The sequence below is a fragment of the Scyliorhinus torazame genome, chromosome 26 (genome assembly GCF_047496885.1).
Source record: "Scyliorhinus torazame isolate Kashiwa2021f chromosome 26, sScyTor2.1, whole genome shotgun sequence".
Taxonomy (NCBI): Eukaryota; Metazoa; Chordata; class Chondrichthyes; order Carcharhiniformes; family Scyliorhinidae; genus Scyliorhinus; species Scyliorhinus torazame.
In genome coordinates, this window is record NC_092732.1 from 37,182,734 (window position 1) to 37,200,828 (window position 18,095).

Sequence of the window (18,095 nt, forward strand, 5' to 3'; positions counted from 1 at the left end):
TCCCTCAGTACTGACCCCCCCACAGTGCGGCGCTACCTCAGTACTGACACTCTGACAGTGCGGCGCTCCCTCAGTACTGACCCTCTGACAGTGCGACACTCCCTCAGTACTGACCCCCCCACAGTGCGGCACTCCCTCAGTACTGACACTCCGACAGTGCGGCGCTCCCTCAGTACTGACCCTCTGACAGTGCGGCGCTCCCTCAGTACTGACCCTCCCACAGTGCGGCGCTCCCTCAGTACTGACCCTCCGACAGCGCGGCGCTCCCTCAGTACTGACCCTCTGAGAGTGCGGCGCTCCCTCAGTACTGACCCTCTGACAGTGCGGCGCTCCCTCAGTACTTACCCTCTGACCGTGCGGCGCTCCCTCAGTACTGACCCTCTGACCGTGCGGCGCTCCCTCAGTACTGACCCTCTGACCGTGCGACGCTCCCTCAGTACTGACCCTCTGACAGTGCGGCGCTCCCTCAGTACTGACACTCCGACAGTGCGGCGCTCCCTCAGTACTGACCCTCTGACAGTGCAGCACCCCCTCAGTACTGACCCTCTGACAGTGCGGCGCTCCCTCAGTACTGACCCTGCCACTGTGCGGCGCTCCCTCAGTACTGACCCTCCCACAGTGCGGCGCTCCCTCAGTACTGACCCTCTGACAGTGTGGCGCTCCCTCAGTACTCACTCTCCCGACAGTGCGGCGCTCCCTATGCACTGACCCCCTGACAGTGCGGCACTCCCTCAGTACTGACCCTCCCACAGTGCGGCGCTCCCTCAGTACTGACCCCCCCACAGTGCGGCACTCCCTCAGTACTAAACCTCCCACAGTGCGGCGCTCCCTCAGTACTGACCCTCTGACAGTGCGGCGCTCCCTCAGCACTGACCCCCCCCACAGTGCGGCGCTCCCTCAGTACTGACCCTCTGTCAGTGCGGCGCTCCCTCAGTACTGTCCCTCTGACAGTGCGGCACTCCCTCAGTACTGACCCTCTGACAGTGCGGCGCTCCCTCAGTACTGACCCTCTGACAGTGCGGCGCTCCCTCAGTACTGACCCTCTGACAGTGCCGCGCTCCCTCAGTACTGACCCACTGACAGTGCGGCACTCCCTCAGTACTGACCCTCTGACAGTGCGGCACTTCCTCAGTACTGACCCTCTGACAGTGCGGCGCTCCCTCAGTACTGACCCTCTGACAGTCCGGCACTCCCTCAGTACAGACCCTCCGACAGTGCGGCGCTACCTCAGTACTGTCCGTCTGACAGTGCGGCGCTCCCTCAGTACTGACCCCCCCACAGTGCGGCGCTCCCTCAGTACTGACCCTCCGACAGTGCGGCGCCTCCTCAGTACTGACCCTCTGACAGTTCGGCGCTCCCTCAGTACTGACCCTCTGACAGTGCGGCGCTCCCTCAGTACTGACCCCCCCACAGTGCGGCGCTACCTCAGTACTGACCATCTGACAGTGCGGCGCTCCCTCAGTACTGACCCTCTGACAGTGCGGCGCTCCCTCAGTACTGACCCTCTGACCATGCGGCGCTCCCTCAGTACTGACCCTCTGACCGTGCGGCGCTCCCTCAGTACTGACCCTCTGACAGTGGGGCGCTCCCTCGGTTCTGACCCTCTGACAGTGCGGCGCTCCCTCAGTACTGACACTCCGACAGTGCGGCACTCCCTCAGTACTGACCCTCTGACAGTGCGGCGCTCCCTCAGTTCTGACCCTCTGACAGTGCGGCGCTCCCTCAGTACTGACACTCCGACAGTGCGGCACTCCCTCAGTACTGACCCTCTGACAGTGCGACACTCCCTCAGTACTGACCCTCCCACAGTGCGGCGCTCCCTCAGTACTGACCCTCCCACAGTGCAGCACTCCCTCAGCACTGACCCTCTGACACTGCGGCACTCCCTCAGTACTGACGCTCTGACAGTGCGGCACTCCCTCAGTAGTGACCCTCTGACAGTGCGGCGCTCCCTCAGTACTGACCCTCCCACAGTGCGGCGCTCCCTCAGTACTGACCCCCCCACAGTGCGGCACTCCCTCAGTACTGAACCTCCCACAGTGCGGCGCTCCCTCAGTACTGACCCTCTGACAGTGCGGCGCTCCCTCAGCACTGACCCCCCCCACAGTGCGGCGCTCTCTCAGTACTGACCCTCTGTCAGTCCGGCGCTCCCTCAGTACTGACCCTCTGACAGTGCGGCGCTCCCTCAGTACTGTCCCTCTGACAGTGCGGCACTCCCTCAGCACTGACCCTCTGACAGTGCGGCACTCCCTCAGTACTGGCCCCCCCCACAGTGCGGTGCTCCCTCAGTACTGACCCTCTGACAGTGTGGCGCTCCCTCAGTACTGACCCCCCCACAGTGCGGCGCTCCCTCAGTACTGACCCTCTGAGAGTGCGGCGCTCCCTCAGTACTGACCCTCTGACCGTGCGGCGCTCCTCAGTACTGACCCTCTGACAGTGCGGCGCTCCCTCGATTCTGACCCTCTGACAGTGCGGCGCTCCCTCAGTACTGACACTCTGACAGTGCGGCGCTCCCTCAGTACTGACTACCCCACAGTGCGGCACTCCCTCAGTACTGACACTCCGACAGTGCGGCGCTCCCTCAGTACTGACCCTCTGACAGTGCGGCGCTCCCTCAGTACTGACCCTCCCACAGTGCGGCGCTCCCTCAGTACTGACCCTCCGACAGCGCGGCGCTCCCTCAGTACTGACCCTCTGACATGCGGCACTCCCTCAATACTGACGCTCTGACAGTGCGGTACTCCCTCAGTACTGAACCTCCCACAGTGCGGTGCTCCCTCAGTACTGACTCTCTGACAGTGCGGTGCTCCTCAGTACTGACCCTCTGACAGTGCGGCACTCCCTCAGTACTCACCCTCCCGACAGTGCGGCGCTCGCTATGCACTGACCCCCTGACTGTGCGGCACTCCCTCAGCACTTACCCTCTGACACTGCGGCACTCCCTCAGTACTGACACTCCGACAGTGCGGCACTCCCTCAGTACTGACTCTCTGACAGTGCGGCGCTCCCTCAGTTCTGACCCTCTGACAGTGCGGCGCTCCCTCAGTACTGACCCCCCCACAGTGCGGCGCTCCCTCAGTACTGACCCTCTGACAGTGCGCAGTGCAGCGCTCCCTCAGTACTGACCCTCCCACAATGCGGCGCTCCCTCAGTACTGACCCTCTGACAGTGCACTACTCCCTCAGTACTGACGCTCCGACAGTGCGGCACTCACTCAGTACGGACCGACCCACAGTGCGGTGCTCCTCAGTACTGACCCTCTGACAGTGCGGCACTCCCTCAGTACTGAACCTCTGACAGTGCGACACTCCCTCAGTACTGACCCTCTGACTGTGCGGCACTCCCTCAGTACTGACCCTCTGACAGTGCGGCACTCCCTCAGTACTGACCCTCTGACAGTGCGGCACTCCCTCAGTACTGGCCCCCCCACAGTGCGGTGCTCCCTCAGTACTGACCCTCTGACAGTGTGGCGCTCCCTCAGTACTGACCCCCCCCACAGTGCGGCGCTCCCTCAGTACTGACCCTCTGACAGTGCGGCGGTCCCTCAGTACTGACCCTCTGACAGTGCGGCACTCCCTCAGCACTGACCCTCTGACAGTGCGGCACTCCCTCAGTACTGGCCCCCCCACAGTGCGGTGCTCCCTCAGTACTGACCCCCCCACAGTGCGGCGCTCCCTCAGTACTGACCCCCCCACAGTGCGGCGCTCCCTCAGTACTGACCCTCTGACAGTGCGGCGCTCCCTCAGTACTGACTCTCTGACAGTGCGGCACTCCCTCAGTACTGACCCTCTGACAGTGCGGCGCTCCCTCAGTACTGACCCTCTGACAGTGCGGCGCTCCCTCAGTACTGACCCCCCCACAGTGCGGCGCTCCCTCAGTACTGACCCTCTGACAGTGCGGCGCTCCCTCAGTACTGACCCTCTGACAGTGTGGCGCTCCCTCAGTACTGACCCTCTGACAGTGCGGCACTCCCTCAGTACTGACCCTCTGACAGTGCGGCGCTCCCTCAGTACTGACCCTCTGACAGTGCGGCACTCCCACAGTACTGACCCTCTGATAGTGCGGCACTTCCTCAGTACTGACCCTCTGACAGTGCGGCACTTCCTCAGTACTAACCCTCTGACAGTGCGGCGCTCCCTCAGTACTGACCCCCCCACAGTGCGGCGCTCCCTCAGTACTGACCCTCTGACAGTGCGGCGCTCCCTCAGTACTGACCCTCTGACAGTGCGGCGCTCCCTCAGTACTGACCCCCCACAGTGCGGCGCTCCCTCAGTACTGACCCTCTGACAGTGCGGCACTCCCTCAGTACTGACCCTCTGACAGTGTGGCGCTCCCTCAGTACTGACCCTCTGACAGTGCGGCACTCCCTCAGTACTGACCCTCTGACAGTGCGGCGCTCCCTCAGTACTGACCCTCCCACAGTGCGGCACCCCCTCAATACTGACCCTCCCACAGTGCGGCACTCCCTCAGTACTGACCCTCCCACAGTGCGGCGCTCCCTCAGTACTGACCCTCTGACAGTGCGGCACTCCCTCAGTACTGACCCTCTGACAGTGCAGCGCTCCCTCAGCACTGACCCTCCCACAGTGCGGCACTCCCTCAGTACTGACCCTCTGACTGTGCGGCACTCCCTCAGTACTGACCCTCTGACAATGCAGCACTCCCTCAGTCCTGACCCTCTGACAGTGCGGCACTCCCTCAGTACTGACCCTCTGACAGTGCAGCACTCCCTCAGTCCTGACCCTCTGACTGTGCGGCACTCCCTCAGTACTGACCCTCTGACAGTGCGGCACTCCCTCAGTACTGACCCTCTGACAGTGCAGCACTCCCTCAGTCCTGACCCTCTGACAGTGCAGCACTCCCTCAGTACTGACCCTCTGACAGTGCGGCACTCCCTCAGTACTGACCCTCTGACTGTGCGGCACTCCCTCAGTCCTGAAACATTTCCATCGCTTCACGATTGACGGCTGTGCCCTCGGCTGCCTGGAACCCTAAACTTTGGAATTCCGTCCCTTAACACCTCCATCGCTCTCTCCGTTCCTTTAAGACGCTCCTTAAAACTGGCATGTTTTAGCGGGCATCTGATCCTCTGTCCGTAGTACCTCCTGACGTTGCTTAGTGTCAAATTGTGGCTGATGCACATTTCGGTCGAGAACCTTTTGATCATTTCCCATATTCAGGTGGAGGGCGTCTTTCTGAACTGTTCACTGAATGTTTTCCAGATCTCTGGAGGAGTCGGTGGGGAAACCGCTTTATGTTACCTTCAGGTAGGTTTACGCGGCGAGTGCTATCTGCAGCTCGCGTGGACATAGCTCGCAGGCGCCAGTGTAACGTAGCGCTGCAGAACCCCCAGCCCGGGCGGCTCCATGTACCGCCCTGGACATGTCCTTTTGTACGTCCGCCGAGACTTTCGCCCGGACACGCGGAGCCGCCAGGTGTTGCCCCTCGGAACCAAAATGAACTGGAGCCTGTTTGCAGTATCGCGCTCGAGAAACACACTGTGAACAGGAGGGGGGCCATTCAGCCCCGTCGCGCCTGCTCCGCCATTTGCTGAGAACGTGACTGTTCTGACTGCGCCCTCAGCTCTATATTCCTGCCCCGCCCCCATTGCCCTTGTCAATCGATCTTCCCAACTCCACTTTAAAGACATTCGGTGACCCACAGCCTCCGCACGTCTTCGGGAAAGAGAATTCTACAGTCTAACGACCCTCAGTAGGAATTGGCCTTCGTCTCCCCCTCTTTTTGTTTTATAGATTTAGCGTACCCAATTACATTTTCCCAATTAAGGGGCAATTTAGCGCGGCCAATCCCACCCACCCTGCACATCTTTGGGTTGTGGGGGCAAAACCCACGCAGACACGGGGAGAATGTGCAAACTCCACACGGACAGCGACCCAGAGCCGGGATCGAACCTGGGACCTCGGCGCCGTGAGGCAGCAGTGCTAACCACCGTGCCGCCCCTTTCATCTCTCTTAAACAAGAGATCCCTAGCTAGGTAGCAAGGTAGCTCCGGGCAGCGATGTGGCTCGGGGCAGCGAGGTGGCTCGGGGCAGCGAGGTGGCTCGGGGCAGCGAGGTGGCTCGGGGCAGCGAGGTGGCTCGGGGCAGCGAGGTGGCTCGGGGCAGCGAGGTGGCTCGGGGCAGCGAGGTGGCTCGGGGCAGCGAGGTGGCTCGGGGCAGCGAGGTGGCTCGGGGCAGCGAGGTGGCTCGGGGCAGCGAGGTGGCTCGGGGCAGCGAGGTGGCTCGGGGCAGCGAGGTGGCTCGGGGCAGCGAGGTGGCTCGGGGCAGCGAGGTGGCTCGGGGCAGCGGGGTGGCTCCGGGCAGCGAGGTGGCTCGGGGCAGCGAGGTGGCTCGGGGCAGCGAGGTGGCTCGGGGCAGCGAGGTGGCTCGGGGCAGCGAGGTGGCTCGGGGCAGCGAGGTGGCTCGGGGCAGCGAGGTGGCTCGGGGCAGCGAGGTGGCTCGGGGCAGCGAGGTGGCTCGGGGCAGCGAGGTGGCTCGGGGCAGCGGGGTGGCTCGGGGCAGCGAGGTGGCTCGGGGCAGCGGGGTGGCTCGGGGCAGCGGGGTGGCTCGGGGCAGCGAGGTGGCTCGGGGCAGCGGGGTGGCTCGGGGCAGCGAGGTGGCTCGGGGCAGCGAGGTGGCTCGGGGCAGCGGGGTGGCTCGGGGCAGCGAGGTGGCTCGGGGCAGCGGGGTGGCTCGGGGCAGCGAGGTGGCTCGGGGCAGCGGGGTGGGTGGCTCGGGGCAGCGGGGTGGCTCGGGGCAGCGAGGTGGCTCGGGGCAGCGAGGTGGCTCGGGGCAGCGAGGTGGCTCGGGGCAGCGAGGTGGCTCGGGGCAGCGAGGTGGCTCGGGGCAGCGAGGTGGCTCGGGGCGGCGAGGTGGCTCGGGGCAGCGAGGTGGCTCGGGGCAGCGAGGTGGCTCGGGGCAGCGAGGTGGCTCGGGGCAGCGAGGTGGCTCGGGGCAGCGAGGTGGCTCGGGGCAGCGAGGTGGCTCGGGGCAGCGAGGTGGCTCGGGGCAGCGAGGTGGCTCGGGGCAGCGAGGTGGCTCGGGGCAGCGAGGTGGCTCGGGGCAGCGAGGTGGCTCGGGGCAGCGGTGCTCCAGGTGTGGCCTCGCCAACACATGGTACAACTGCAGTAAAACCTCCCTACTTTTGGGCAGCACGGTAGCACAGTGGTTAGCACTGTTGCGTCACAGTGCCGGGGTCCCGGGTTCGATTCCCGGCTGGGTCACTGTCTGCACGTCCTCCCCGTGTGTGCGTGGGTTTCCTCCGGGTGCTCCGGTTTCCTCCCACAGTCCAAAGATGTACAGGTTAGGTGGACTGGCCGTGCTAAATTGCCCCTTCTTGTCCAAAGATGTACAGGTTAGGTGGATTGGCCGTGCTAAATTGTCCATTAGTGTCCAAAGATGTACAGGTTAGGTGGATTGGCTGTGCTAAATTGTCCCTTCTTGTCCAAAGATGTACAGGTTAGGTGGATGGGCCGTGCTAAATTGCCCCTTAGTGTCCAAAGATGTGCAGGTTAGGGGGATTGGCCGTGCTAAATTGCCCCTTAGAGTCCAACGATGTACAGGTTAGGTGGATTGGCCGTGTTAAATTGTCCCCTAGTGTCCAAAGATGTGCAGGTTGGGTGGATTGGCCGTGCTAAATTGTCCCTTAGTGTCCAAAGATGTGCAGGTTAGGGGGATTGGCCGTGCTAAATTGTCCCTTAGTGTCCAAAGATGTGCAGGTTAGGTGGATTGGCCGTGCTAAATTGCCCCTTAGTGTCCAAAGATGTGCAGGTTAGGGGGATTGGCCGTGCTAAATTGTCCCTTAGTGTCCAAAAATGTGCAGGTTAGGTGGATTGGCCGTGCTAAATTGCCCCTTAGTGTCCAAAGATGTGCAGGTTAGGGGGATTGGCCGTGCTAAATTGTCCCTTAGTGTCCAAAGATGTGCAGGTTGGGTGGATTGGCCGTGCTAAATTGTCCCTTAGTGTCCAAAGATGTGCAGGTTAGGGGGATTGGCCGTGCTAAATTGTCCCTTAGTGTCCAAAGATGTGCAGGTTGGGTGGATTGGCCGTGCTAAATTGTCCCTTAGTGTCCAAAGATGTGCAGGTTGGGTGGATTGGCCGTGTTAAATTGTTCCTTAGTGTCCAAAAAAGGTTAGGAGGAGTTATTGGGTTACGGGGATAGGGTGGAAGTGAGGGCTTAAGTGGGTCGGTGCAGACTCGATGGGCCGAATGGCCTCCTGCACTGTGTCTTATATTCCAGCCTTCTCGCAGTTTGCCTTCCGAAACGTTTGCCCTCCCCTGCGTGCTAATGTTTTGTGATTCGCGCACCAGGACCCCCCCCCCCCCCCCAGATCCCTCTGCACCTCCAGGTTTTGCCATCTCTCTCCATTCACATAGTCTCCTGCATTCCTATTCTTTCTGCCAAAGAATTCGATTTATTGTCACGTGTACCGAGGTTACTGCGAAAGGTATTGTCCTGCGTGCAGCCCAGGCAGGTCGTTTCCAGAAGTGGACCAGTTCACGTTTTCCTCCATTATACTGCATCTTCCAAACCTTTGCCCCCCTTCCTTTTGCAGGCTCTTGCATACCCTTGACCACTTATTACCTCTGTGCTGTCTTAAACAATGCAGCCACCGTACAGTTGGACATCCAAGTCATTGACGCAGATTGATAATGGTTGCTGCCCCAGCACTGATACCATGGCATTCGACGCGTTACAGTTTGCCATCCTGAAAATGACCCATTTACCCCTGCTCTCTGCTTCCTATTGGCTAACCTCTATCCATGCTAATATGTTGCCCACACCACCATCGGTGCAGTTATTTTGTGTCGTTGACCTTTGATGTGGCACCCAGCCCAAATCCCTTTTGCAAATTCCAAGTACACCACATCTTCAGGTTCCCCTTTATCTCGCCTTGCTTGTTACTTGCTCTCTGATAAACTAGTTGAACGTGATTTTAATCTATCACAAACCCATGTTGCCTCTGCCTGAGCAAATTATCATCATAGAGTTTACAGTGCAGAAGGAGGCCATTCGGCCCAACGAGTCTGCACCGGCTCTTGGAAAGAGCGCCCTACCCAAGGTCCACACCTCCACCCTATCCCCATAACCCAGTAACCCCACCCAACACTAAGGGCAATTTATCGTGGCCAATCCACCTAACCTGCACATCTTTTGCACTGTGGGAGGAAACCGGAGCACCCGGAGGAAACCCACGCAGACACGGGGAGAACGTGCAGACTCCGCACAGACAGTGACCCAAGCCGGGAATCGAACCTCGGACCCTGAAGATGAAATGAAAATGAAAATGAAATGAAAATCGCTCATTGTCACAAGTAGGCTTCAAATGAAGTTACTGTGAAAAGCCGCTAGTCGCCACATTCCGGCGCCTGTTCGGGGAGGCCAGTACGGGAATCGGACCGTGCTGCTGGCCTGCCTTGGTCTGCTTTCAAAGCCAGCGATTTAGCCCCGTGTGCTGAACCAGCCCCTGGAGCTGTGAAGCAACTGTGCTACCCACAATGCTACCATGCTGCCCTCATGACTTCGGCAGTATCCTGGGTCTGAGCTCCTAAATAATGGATTCCCGCAATTTCCCTCTGACGAATGTTAGGCTATACTTTCCTGTTTCCCCCCTTCCTTGGGGCTGGCACGGCAGTTAGCACCGCTGCCTCACAGCGCCGGGGGGGCCGGGGTTCGGTTACGAGCTCCGGTCACTGTCGGTGCGGAGTCCGCACGTCCTCCCCGCGTGGGTGAGAGGGGGGTAACAGTTGAGCCGCTGCGGTGTGCGCTGCGCGGGTACCCCCGCCACGTCGGTAGGGAGGGGGAGGGGTTTCCAGGATCGTGACACAACAACGCTGGCTGAACGGCTGGTTTGAGGTTAGGGTGTGGCGCGGAGCTGGCAGCGCCTTTCGAGGTGCCGGAGGCTGCGGCTTTCCGAGCTGCTGTTTGCTGCGAGCGATGCTGAGAATCTTCCTGTCCCGTCTCTCTCGTTCAGGAACCTGTGTCAGATGCAGGAGGATAACAACAGCTTCTCGCTGCTCCTGGAGCTGTTGTCCGAACTGTACCAGAAGCAGCCCAAGATTGGCTACCACCTCCTCTACTACCTGCGAGCCAGGTATGAGCTCTCCGCAGCTGCCGCTGTCTCTCCGGGCGTTCTGCCGGGTAACTTCCATACAGGTGTAAATGTCTGGCGGGCCTGTGCGGTCACAACATCAGGAAACTGATTTCCAGGGTCAATCTTCTGAGTGGGAAGGAATAGTGTTGGACTGGACAGGCAGCATTAATCTGATACTCTGTCCCCATCAAACACTCCCAGGCCAGGTACAGCACGGGGTTAGATACAGAGTAAAGCTCCCTCTACACTGTCCCCATCAAACATTCCCAGGACAGGTACAGCACGGGGTTAGATACAGAGTAAAGCTCCCTCTACACTGTCCCCATCAAACACTCCCAGGACAGGTACAGCACGGGGTTAGATACAGAGTAAAGCTCCCTCTACACTGTCCCCATCAAACACTCCCAGGATAGATACAGCACGGGGTTAGATACAGAGTAAAGCTCCCTCCACACTGTCCCCATCAAACACTCCCAGGACAGGTACAGCACAGGGTTCGATACAGATTAAAGCTCCCTCTACACTGTCCCCATCCAACACTCCCAGGACAGGTACAGCACGGGGTTAGATACAGAGTAAAGCTCCCTCTACACTGTCCCCATCAAACACTCCCAGGACAGGTACAGCACGGGGTTAGATACAGAGTAAAGCTCCCTCTACACTGTCCCCATCAAACACACCCAGGACAGGTACAGCACGGGGTTAGATACAGAGTAAAGCTCCCTCTACACTGTCCCCATCAAACACAACCTGGACAGGTACAGCACGGGGTTAGATACAGAGTAAAGCTCCCTCTACACTGTCCCCATCAAACACTCCCAGGACAGGTACAGCACGGGGTTAGATACAGAGTAAAGCTCCCTCTACACTGTCCCCATCAAACACTCCCAGGACAGGTACAGCACGGTGTTAGATACAGAGTAAAGCTCCCTCTACACTGTCCCCATCAAACACTCCCAGGACAGGTACAGCACGGGGTTTGATACAGAGTAAAGCTCCCTCTACACTGTCCCCATCAAACACTCCCAGGACAGGTACAGCACGGGGTTAGATACAGAGTAAAGCTCCCTCTGCACTGTCCCCATCAAACACTCCCAGGACAGGTACAGCACGGGGTTAGATACAGAGTAAATCTCCCTCTACACTGTCCCCATCAAACACAACCTGGACAGGTACAGCACGGGGTTAGATACAGAGTAAAGCTCCCTCTACACTGTCCCCATCAAACACTCCCAGGACAGGTACAGCACGGGGTTAGATACAGAGTAAAGCTCCCTCTACACTGTCCCCATCAAACACTCCCAGGACAGGTACAGCACGGGGTTAGATACAGAGTAAAGCTCCCTCTACACTGTCCCCATCAAACACTCCCAGGACAGGTAAAGCACGGGGTTTGATACAGAGTAAAGCTCCCTCTACACTGTCCCCATCAAACACTCCCAGGACAGGTACAGCACGGGGTTAGATACAGAGTAAAGCTCCCTCTGCACTGTCCCCATCAAACACTCCCAGGACAGGTACAGCATGGGGTTAGGTACAGAGTAACGCTCCCTCTACACTGTCCCCATCAAACACTCCCAGGACAGGTACAGCACGGGGTTAGACACAGAGTAAAACTCCCTCCGCCTTCCATTTCCCTTAATGCTCTGCTTGTTTTTATCAGTAAAGCAGCGTTGGGGAAGATGAGACTGTACGAGTCCTTCGCACAGGCAACACAGCTCGGTGATCTCCATACCTGTCTAATGATGGATATGAAAGCGTGTCAGGAGGACGATATCCGGTTGCTCTGCTACCTCACCCCAACTATCTACACGTCGGTAAGGGCAGCCATTCCTACTGGTCTGGGTGTGTCCTGTGTTTCAGTGGGTGGCACTCTCCCGCCTGAGTGAAAGGGTCTGTGGGTCCAAGGCCACAATCTGCAGGGTCAGTACTGAGGGAGTGCTGCACTGTCAGAGGGTCAGTACTGAGGGAGCGCCGCACTGTGAGAGGGTCAGTACTGAGGGAGCGCCGCACTGTCGGAGGGTCAGTACTGAGGGAGCGCCGCACTGTCAGAGGGTCAGTACTGAGGGAGTGCCGCACTGTCAGAGGGTCAGTACTGAGGGAGTGCCGCACTGTCAGAGGGTCAGTACTGAGGGAGTGCTGTACTGTCAGAGCGGCAGTACTGAGGGAGTGCCGTACTGTCGGAGGATCAGTACCGAGGGTGCGCCGCTCTGTGGGAGGGTCAGTGCTGAGGGAGCGCCGCACTGTGGGAGGGTCAGCACTGAGGGAGCGCCGCACTGCGGGAGGGTCAGTACTGAGGGAGGGCCGCACTGTCAGAGGGTCAGTACTGAGGGAGCGCCGCACTGTCAGAGGGTCAGTACTGAGGGAGTGCCGTACTGTCAGAGGGTCAGTACTGAGGGAGCGCCGCACTGTCAGAGCGTCAGTACTGAGGGAGTGCCGCACTCTGGGAGGGTCAGTACTGAGGGAGCGCCGCACTGTCAGAGGGTCAGTACTGAGGGAGCGCCGCACTGTCAGAGGGTCAGTACTGAGGGAGTCCCGTACTGTCAAAGCGGCAGTACTGAGGGAGTGCCGCACTCTGGGAGGGTCAGCGCTGAGGGAGTGCCGCATTGTCGGAGGGTCAGCACTGAGGGAGTGCTGCACTGTGGGAGGGTCAGTACGGAGGGAGTGCCGTACTGTCAGAGGGTCAGTACTGAGGGTGCGCCGCACTGTGGGAGGGTCAGTACTGAGGGAGCGCCGCACTGTCGGAGGGTCAGTACTGAGGGAGCGCCGCACTGCCGGAGGGTCAGTACTGAGGGAGCGCCGCACTGCCGGAGGGTCAGTACTAAGGGAGTGCTGCACTGTCGGGGGGGGGCAGTACTGAGCGAGCGCCGCACTGTGGGAGGGTCAGCACTGAGGGAGAGCCGCACTGTCGGAGGGTCAGTACTGAGGGAGGGCCACACTGTCAGAGGGTCATTACTGAGGGAGGGCCGCACTGTCAGAGCGACAGTACTGAGGGAGTGCCGCACTGTGGGAGGGTCAGTACTGAGGGAGCGCAGCACTGTCAGAGGGTCAGTACTGAGGGAGTGCCGCACTGTCAGAGGGTCTGTACTGAGGGAGCGCCGCACTGTCAGAGGGTCAGCACTGAGGGAGTGCTGCACTGTGGGAGGGTCAGTACGGAGGGAGTGCCGTACTGTCAGAGGGTCAGTACTGAGGGTGCGCCGCACTGTGGGAGGGTCAGTACTGAGGGAGCGCCGCACTGTCGGAGGGTCAGTACTGAGGGAGCGCCGCACTGCCGGAGGGTCAGTACTGAGGGAGCGCCGCACTGCCAGCGGGTCAGTACTAAGGGAGTGCTGCACTGTCGGGGGGGGCAGTACTGAGCGAGCGCCGCACTGTGGGAGGGTCAGTACTGAGGGAGAGCCGCACTGTCGGAGGGTCAGTACTGAGGGAGGGCCGCACTGTCAGAGCGACAGTACTGAGGGAGTGCCGCACTGTGGGAGGGTCAGTACTAAGGGAGCGCAGCACTGTCAGAGGGTCAGTACTGAGGGAGTGCCGCACTGTCAGAGGGTCTGTACTGAGGGAGCGCCGCACTGTCAGAGGGTCAGTACTGAGGGAGTGCCGCACTCTGGGAGGGTCAGCGCTGAGGGAGTGCCGCATTGTCGGAGGGTCAGCACTGAGGGAGTGCTGCACTGTGGGAGGGTCAGTACTGAGGGAGTGCCGCACTGTCAGAGGGTCTGTACTGAGGGAGCGCCGCACTGTGGGAGGGTCAGCACTGAGGGAGTGCCGCACTGTCGGAGGGTCAGTACTGAGAGAGTGCCGCACTGTGTGAGGGTCAGTGCTGAGGGAGTGCCGCACTGTGGGAGGGTCAGTACTGAGGGAGCGCCGCACTGTCAGAGGGTCTGTACTGAGGGAGCGCTGCACTGTGGGAGGGTCAGCACTGAGGGAGTGCCGCACTGTCAGAGGGTCTGTACTGAGGGAGCGCTGCACTGTGGGAGGGTCAGCACTGAGGGAGTGCCGCACTGTCGGAGGGTTAGTGCTGCATTTAAGACGATGGTGTCTTTCAGATGAGTCACTGCTCACGCTCCCTCATTGGAGCTGGATGCCATTCGGCCCTTCGAGTCTGCCTCGTTACTCAACAAGATCGTGGGTGATCCCACGTCTCCTAACAATCCCGAGTCCAGCCGGTGCTCCCTGCCCCCCCCCCCCTCATTGTATTGTACTCTACATCGCCTCCCCTTGGCGAGGGTGCGAACTCCAGCTGGGGCTGAAACCTCTCTGGCCCTACCTGCGTGACGGCCGATGCTGAACAAGGTGACGCTTCCCAGCAGGAAAGAATGGGTGAATTTCCACCACTGGCCGTCCGCCCCCCCCCCCCCCCCCTCTGGTCCGTGTGCTGATGTTACTGCTCCACCTGTGCCCCGTGGGGGCCTCCGTCACGCTATCCTTCTATTCCTGCCCCCCTCCTCTGTCCATCCGGCTGTCCCTCAATAATGAGCACTGACCTTTTTTAAAACTGCAATTGATACCGACTCTGCCTTGGGCCCTGCACGTCTCTGTGCAGCCTCTCCTCGATCCCACCTATAGAATCATCAAATTTACTGTGCAGGAGGCGGTCGTTCGGCCCATCAGGTCTGCACCGGCCCTTTGGAAAGAGCACCCTGCTCAAGCCCGCCCTCTCCCAGTGACCCCCACCTAACCTTTTTTGGAGACTATGGGGCAATTTGGCGCGGCCAATCCACCTAACCTGCACATCTTTGGACTGTGGGAGGAAACCGGAGCACCCGGAGGAAACCCACGCAGACACGGGGGAGAACGTGCAGACTCCGCACAGACAGTGACCCGAGCCGGGAATCGAACCCGGGACCCTGGAGCTGTGAAGCCACTTGTGCTACGGTGCTGACCTGCTGCATTTTACCAGAATTTTCCCTTTTTAACCCCCTTAAAGGTATCTCTGCTACACCCCTGTGGGAGGGTGTCTCCCCGGGTAAAATTCTCCTGAATTCCCCGTTGCATCCATTAGCGACGGTCGCATAGAGATGGACCCCCCCCCCCAAATTCTCATCTCCCGGGAGGCAGCAGCGTCCCTGCGTCGAGCCCTGTCCAACGTTTTCACCTTCTGGTACATCATATCGGGTCACCTCCCTTTTTACACACAAGATTTCCTGCCTCTTCAGTGATCACTCAGCTCGCACCTTCGGCTGCAGAAATTGACAGACAAAAGCGTTGTGTTATTTTTAGACCTTTGATGGATTTGAGTAGAGTTGTTTTTTTCAATCATTTTTATTCAAATTCCTGGAACCTACCACCCTCGACACCATCCTCGTTACACCCTTCAAAACATCCTGCAGCGCTGGGCAAGCCCAGAACATGTGGGTGTGATTTGCTGGGCTCCCTGAGCACCTATCACACCTATCCTCGCACCCAAAGAACCGGCTTATCCTTGCCCTGGTCATATGAGCCCTATACAGCACCTTAAATTGTATGAGGCTGAGCCTCGCGCAAGAGGAGGAAGAATTCACCCTCCCCAGGGCATCCGCCCACGTCCCCTCGTCAATCTCCTCACCCAACTTCTCCTCCCACTTACCCTTTAGCTCCTCCACCGAGGCCTCTTCCTCCTGCATCACCTGATACGTTGCCGAGATCCTTCCCTCTCCAACCCACCCCCCTGACACACCCTGTCCTGGACCCCGCGTGGCGGCAACAGTGGGAACTCCACCACCTGCCGCCGGACAAACGCCCTGACCTGTATATATCTGAAGGTGTTCCCCGGGGGGAGCCCAAACTTCTCCAGCTCACCCAAGCTTGTGAACTTCCTGTCCACAAACAGGTCCCCCATCCTTCCAATACCTACCCTGTGCCAGCTCAGAAACCCTCCGTCCATCCTCCCCGGGACAAACCGGTGGTTCCCCCGAATCGGGGACCACACCGAGGCCCCCACCTCCCCCCGTGACGCCTCCATTGCCCCCCACATTTTGAGGGTAGCCGCCACCACCGGGCTCGTGGTATACCTCGTTGGGGGAAGCGGCAGCGGTGCCGTCACCAGCGCCTCCAGGCTCGTGCCCACACGGCGCCATCTCCAGCCTCTTCCATGCCGCCTCATCCCCCTCCATCACCCACTTACGCACCATTGCCACGTTGGCGGCCCAATAATACCCACAGAGGTTTGTCAGCGCCAAGCACCGCTCCAGGAACACCCTTCTCACCCTCGGGGTCTTCTGCGCCCACACAAACCCCATAACGCTCCTGTTAACCCGCCTGAAGAAGGCCCTAGGGATCAGGATGGGGAGGCATTGGAACAGGAACAAAAACCTCGGGAGCACCGTCATTTTAACTGACTGCACCCTACCCGCCAGGGAGAGTGGCAGCACGTCCCACCTCTTAAACTCCTCCTCCATCTGCTCCACCAGCCTCGTGAAGTTAAGCTTGTGTAGGGGCCCCAGCTCCTAGCCACCTGGAACCCCAGGTACCTGAAACTCCTCTCCGCCCTTTTTAGCGGGAGCTCACCAATCCCCCTCTCCTGGTCCCCCGGGTGCACTACGAACAACTCGCTCTTCCCCATATTGAGCTTGTACCCGGAGAAATCCTCATCACCTCCGCCATTCCCCCCACCGGGTCCGCCACATATAGCAGCAAATCATCCGCATAGAGCGACACCCGATGCTCCTCCCCACCCCGCACCAGCCCCCTCCAGTTCCTCGACTCCCTCAACGCCATGGCCAGGGGTTCAATCGCCAGTGCAAAGAGCAGGGGGGACAGGGGACACCCCTGCCTCGTCCCCCGGTGTAGCCGGAAATACTCTGACCTCCTTCTGTTTGTGGCCACACTCGCCACCGGGGCCTCATACAGCAGCTTCACCCACCTGACGAACCCCTCCCCGAACCCAAACCTTTTCAACACCTCCCACAGGTACCCCCATTCCACCCTCACAAAGGCCTTCTCCGCATCCATCGCCGCCACTATCTCCGCCTCTACCATCGCCGGCATCATTATAACATTCAAGAGCCTCCGTACATTAGTATTCAACTGCCTCCCTTTCACGAACCCCATCTGATCCCCGTGTATGACCTGCGGCACACAGTCCTCTATCCTCATGGCCAAAACCTTTGCCAGCAACTTTGCATCTACATTTAAGAGTGAGATCGGCCTATATGTCCCACTTCAGGATCAGGGAAATCAGCGCTCTAGACATCGTCGGGGGCAGAGCCCCCCCTTACCTTGCCTCGTTATAGGTCCTTACCAACAGCGGGCCCAGCAGGTCCACATACTTCTTGTAAAATTCAACCAGGAACCCATCTGGCCCTGGTGCCTTCCCCGCCTGCATGTTCCCTATCCCGTTGACCAACTCCTCCAACCCAACCGGCGCCCCCAACCCTGCCACCTGCCCCTCGTCCACCCTCGGAAACCGCAGCCGGTCCAGGAAGCGACCCATCCCTCCCTCCTCCAGTGGGGGCTCAGACCGGTACAGTTCCTCGTAGAAGTCCCTGAAGACCCCATTGATACCCACCGCACTTGGCACCGTGTTCCCTCCTCCATCCCTAACTCCCCCGATCTCCCTATCTGCCTCTCGCTTCCGAAGCTGGTGCGCCAGCCTCCGGCTCGCCTTTTCTCCGTATTCATATACCGCCCCCTGCGCCTTCCTCCACTGCGCCTCCGCCTTCCTGGTGGTCAACAAATCGAACTCAGCCTGGAGGCTACGCCGCTCCCTCAGCGATCCCTCCTCCGGGGCCTCCGCGTACCTCCTATCCACCCTCACCATTTCCCCCACCAACCTCTCCCTCTCTCTCCTCTTCCCCCCTCTCCTTGTGTGCCCTAATGGAGATCAGCTCTCCTCTGACCACCGCCTTCAGCGCCTCCCAGACCACCCCTACTTGCACCTCCCCATTGTCATTAGCCTCCAGGTACCTCTCTATACACCCCCGGACCCGCCCGCTCACCTCCTCGTCCTCCAGCAACCCCACCTCTCGGCGCCACAGCGGGCACTGGTCCCTCTCCTCCCCCAACTCGAGGTCCATCCAGTGCGGAGCATG

General features: G+C 59.9%; 1 protein-coding gene across 1 annotated transcript in view; it reads left to right on the forward strand.

Moving 5' to 3' along the window:
* LOC140402880 (integrator complex subunit 3-like) overlaps positions 1–18,095 on the forward strand; it is an 87,048-nt gene that overhangs the window by 13,959 nt on the left and 54,994 nt on the right. The window contains exons 6-8 of the mRNA XM_072490506.1: positions 5,223–5,267; positions 9,973–10,092; positions 11,756–11,909. Coding sequence (XP_072346607.1) covers positions 5,223–5,267; positions 9,973–10,092; positions 11,756–11,909 — 319 coding nt within the window. The remainder of the gene's footprint in view (positions 1–5,222; positions 5,268–9,972; positions 10,093–11,755; positions 11,910–18,095) is intronic.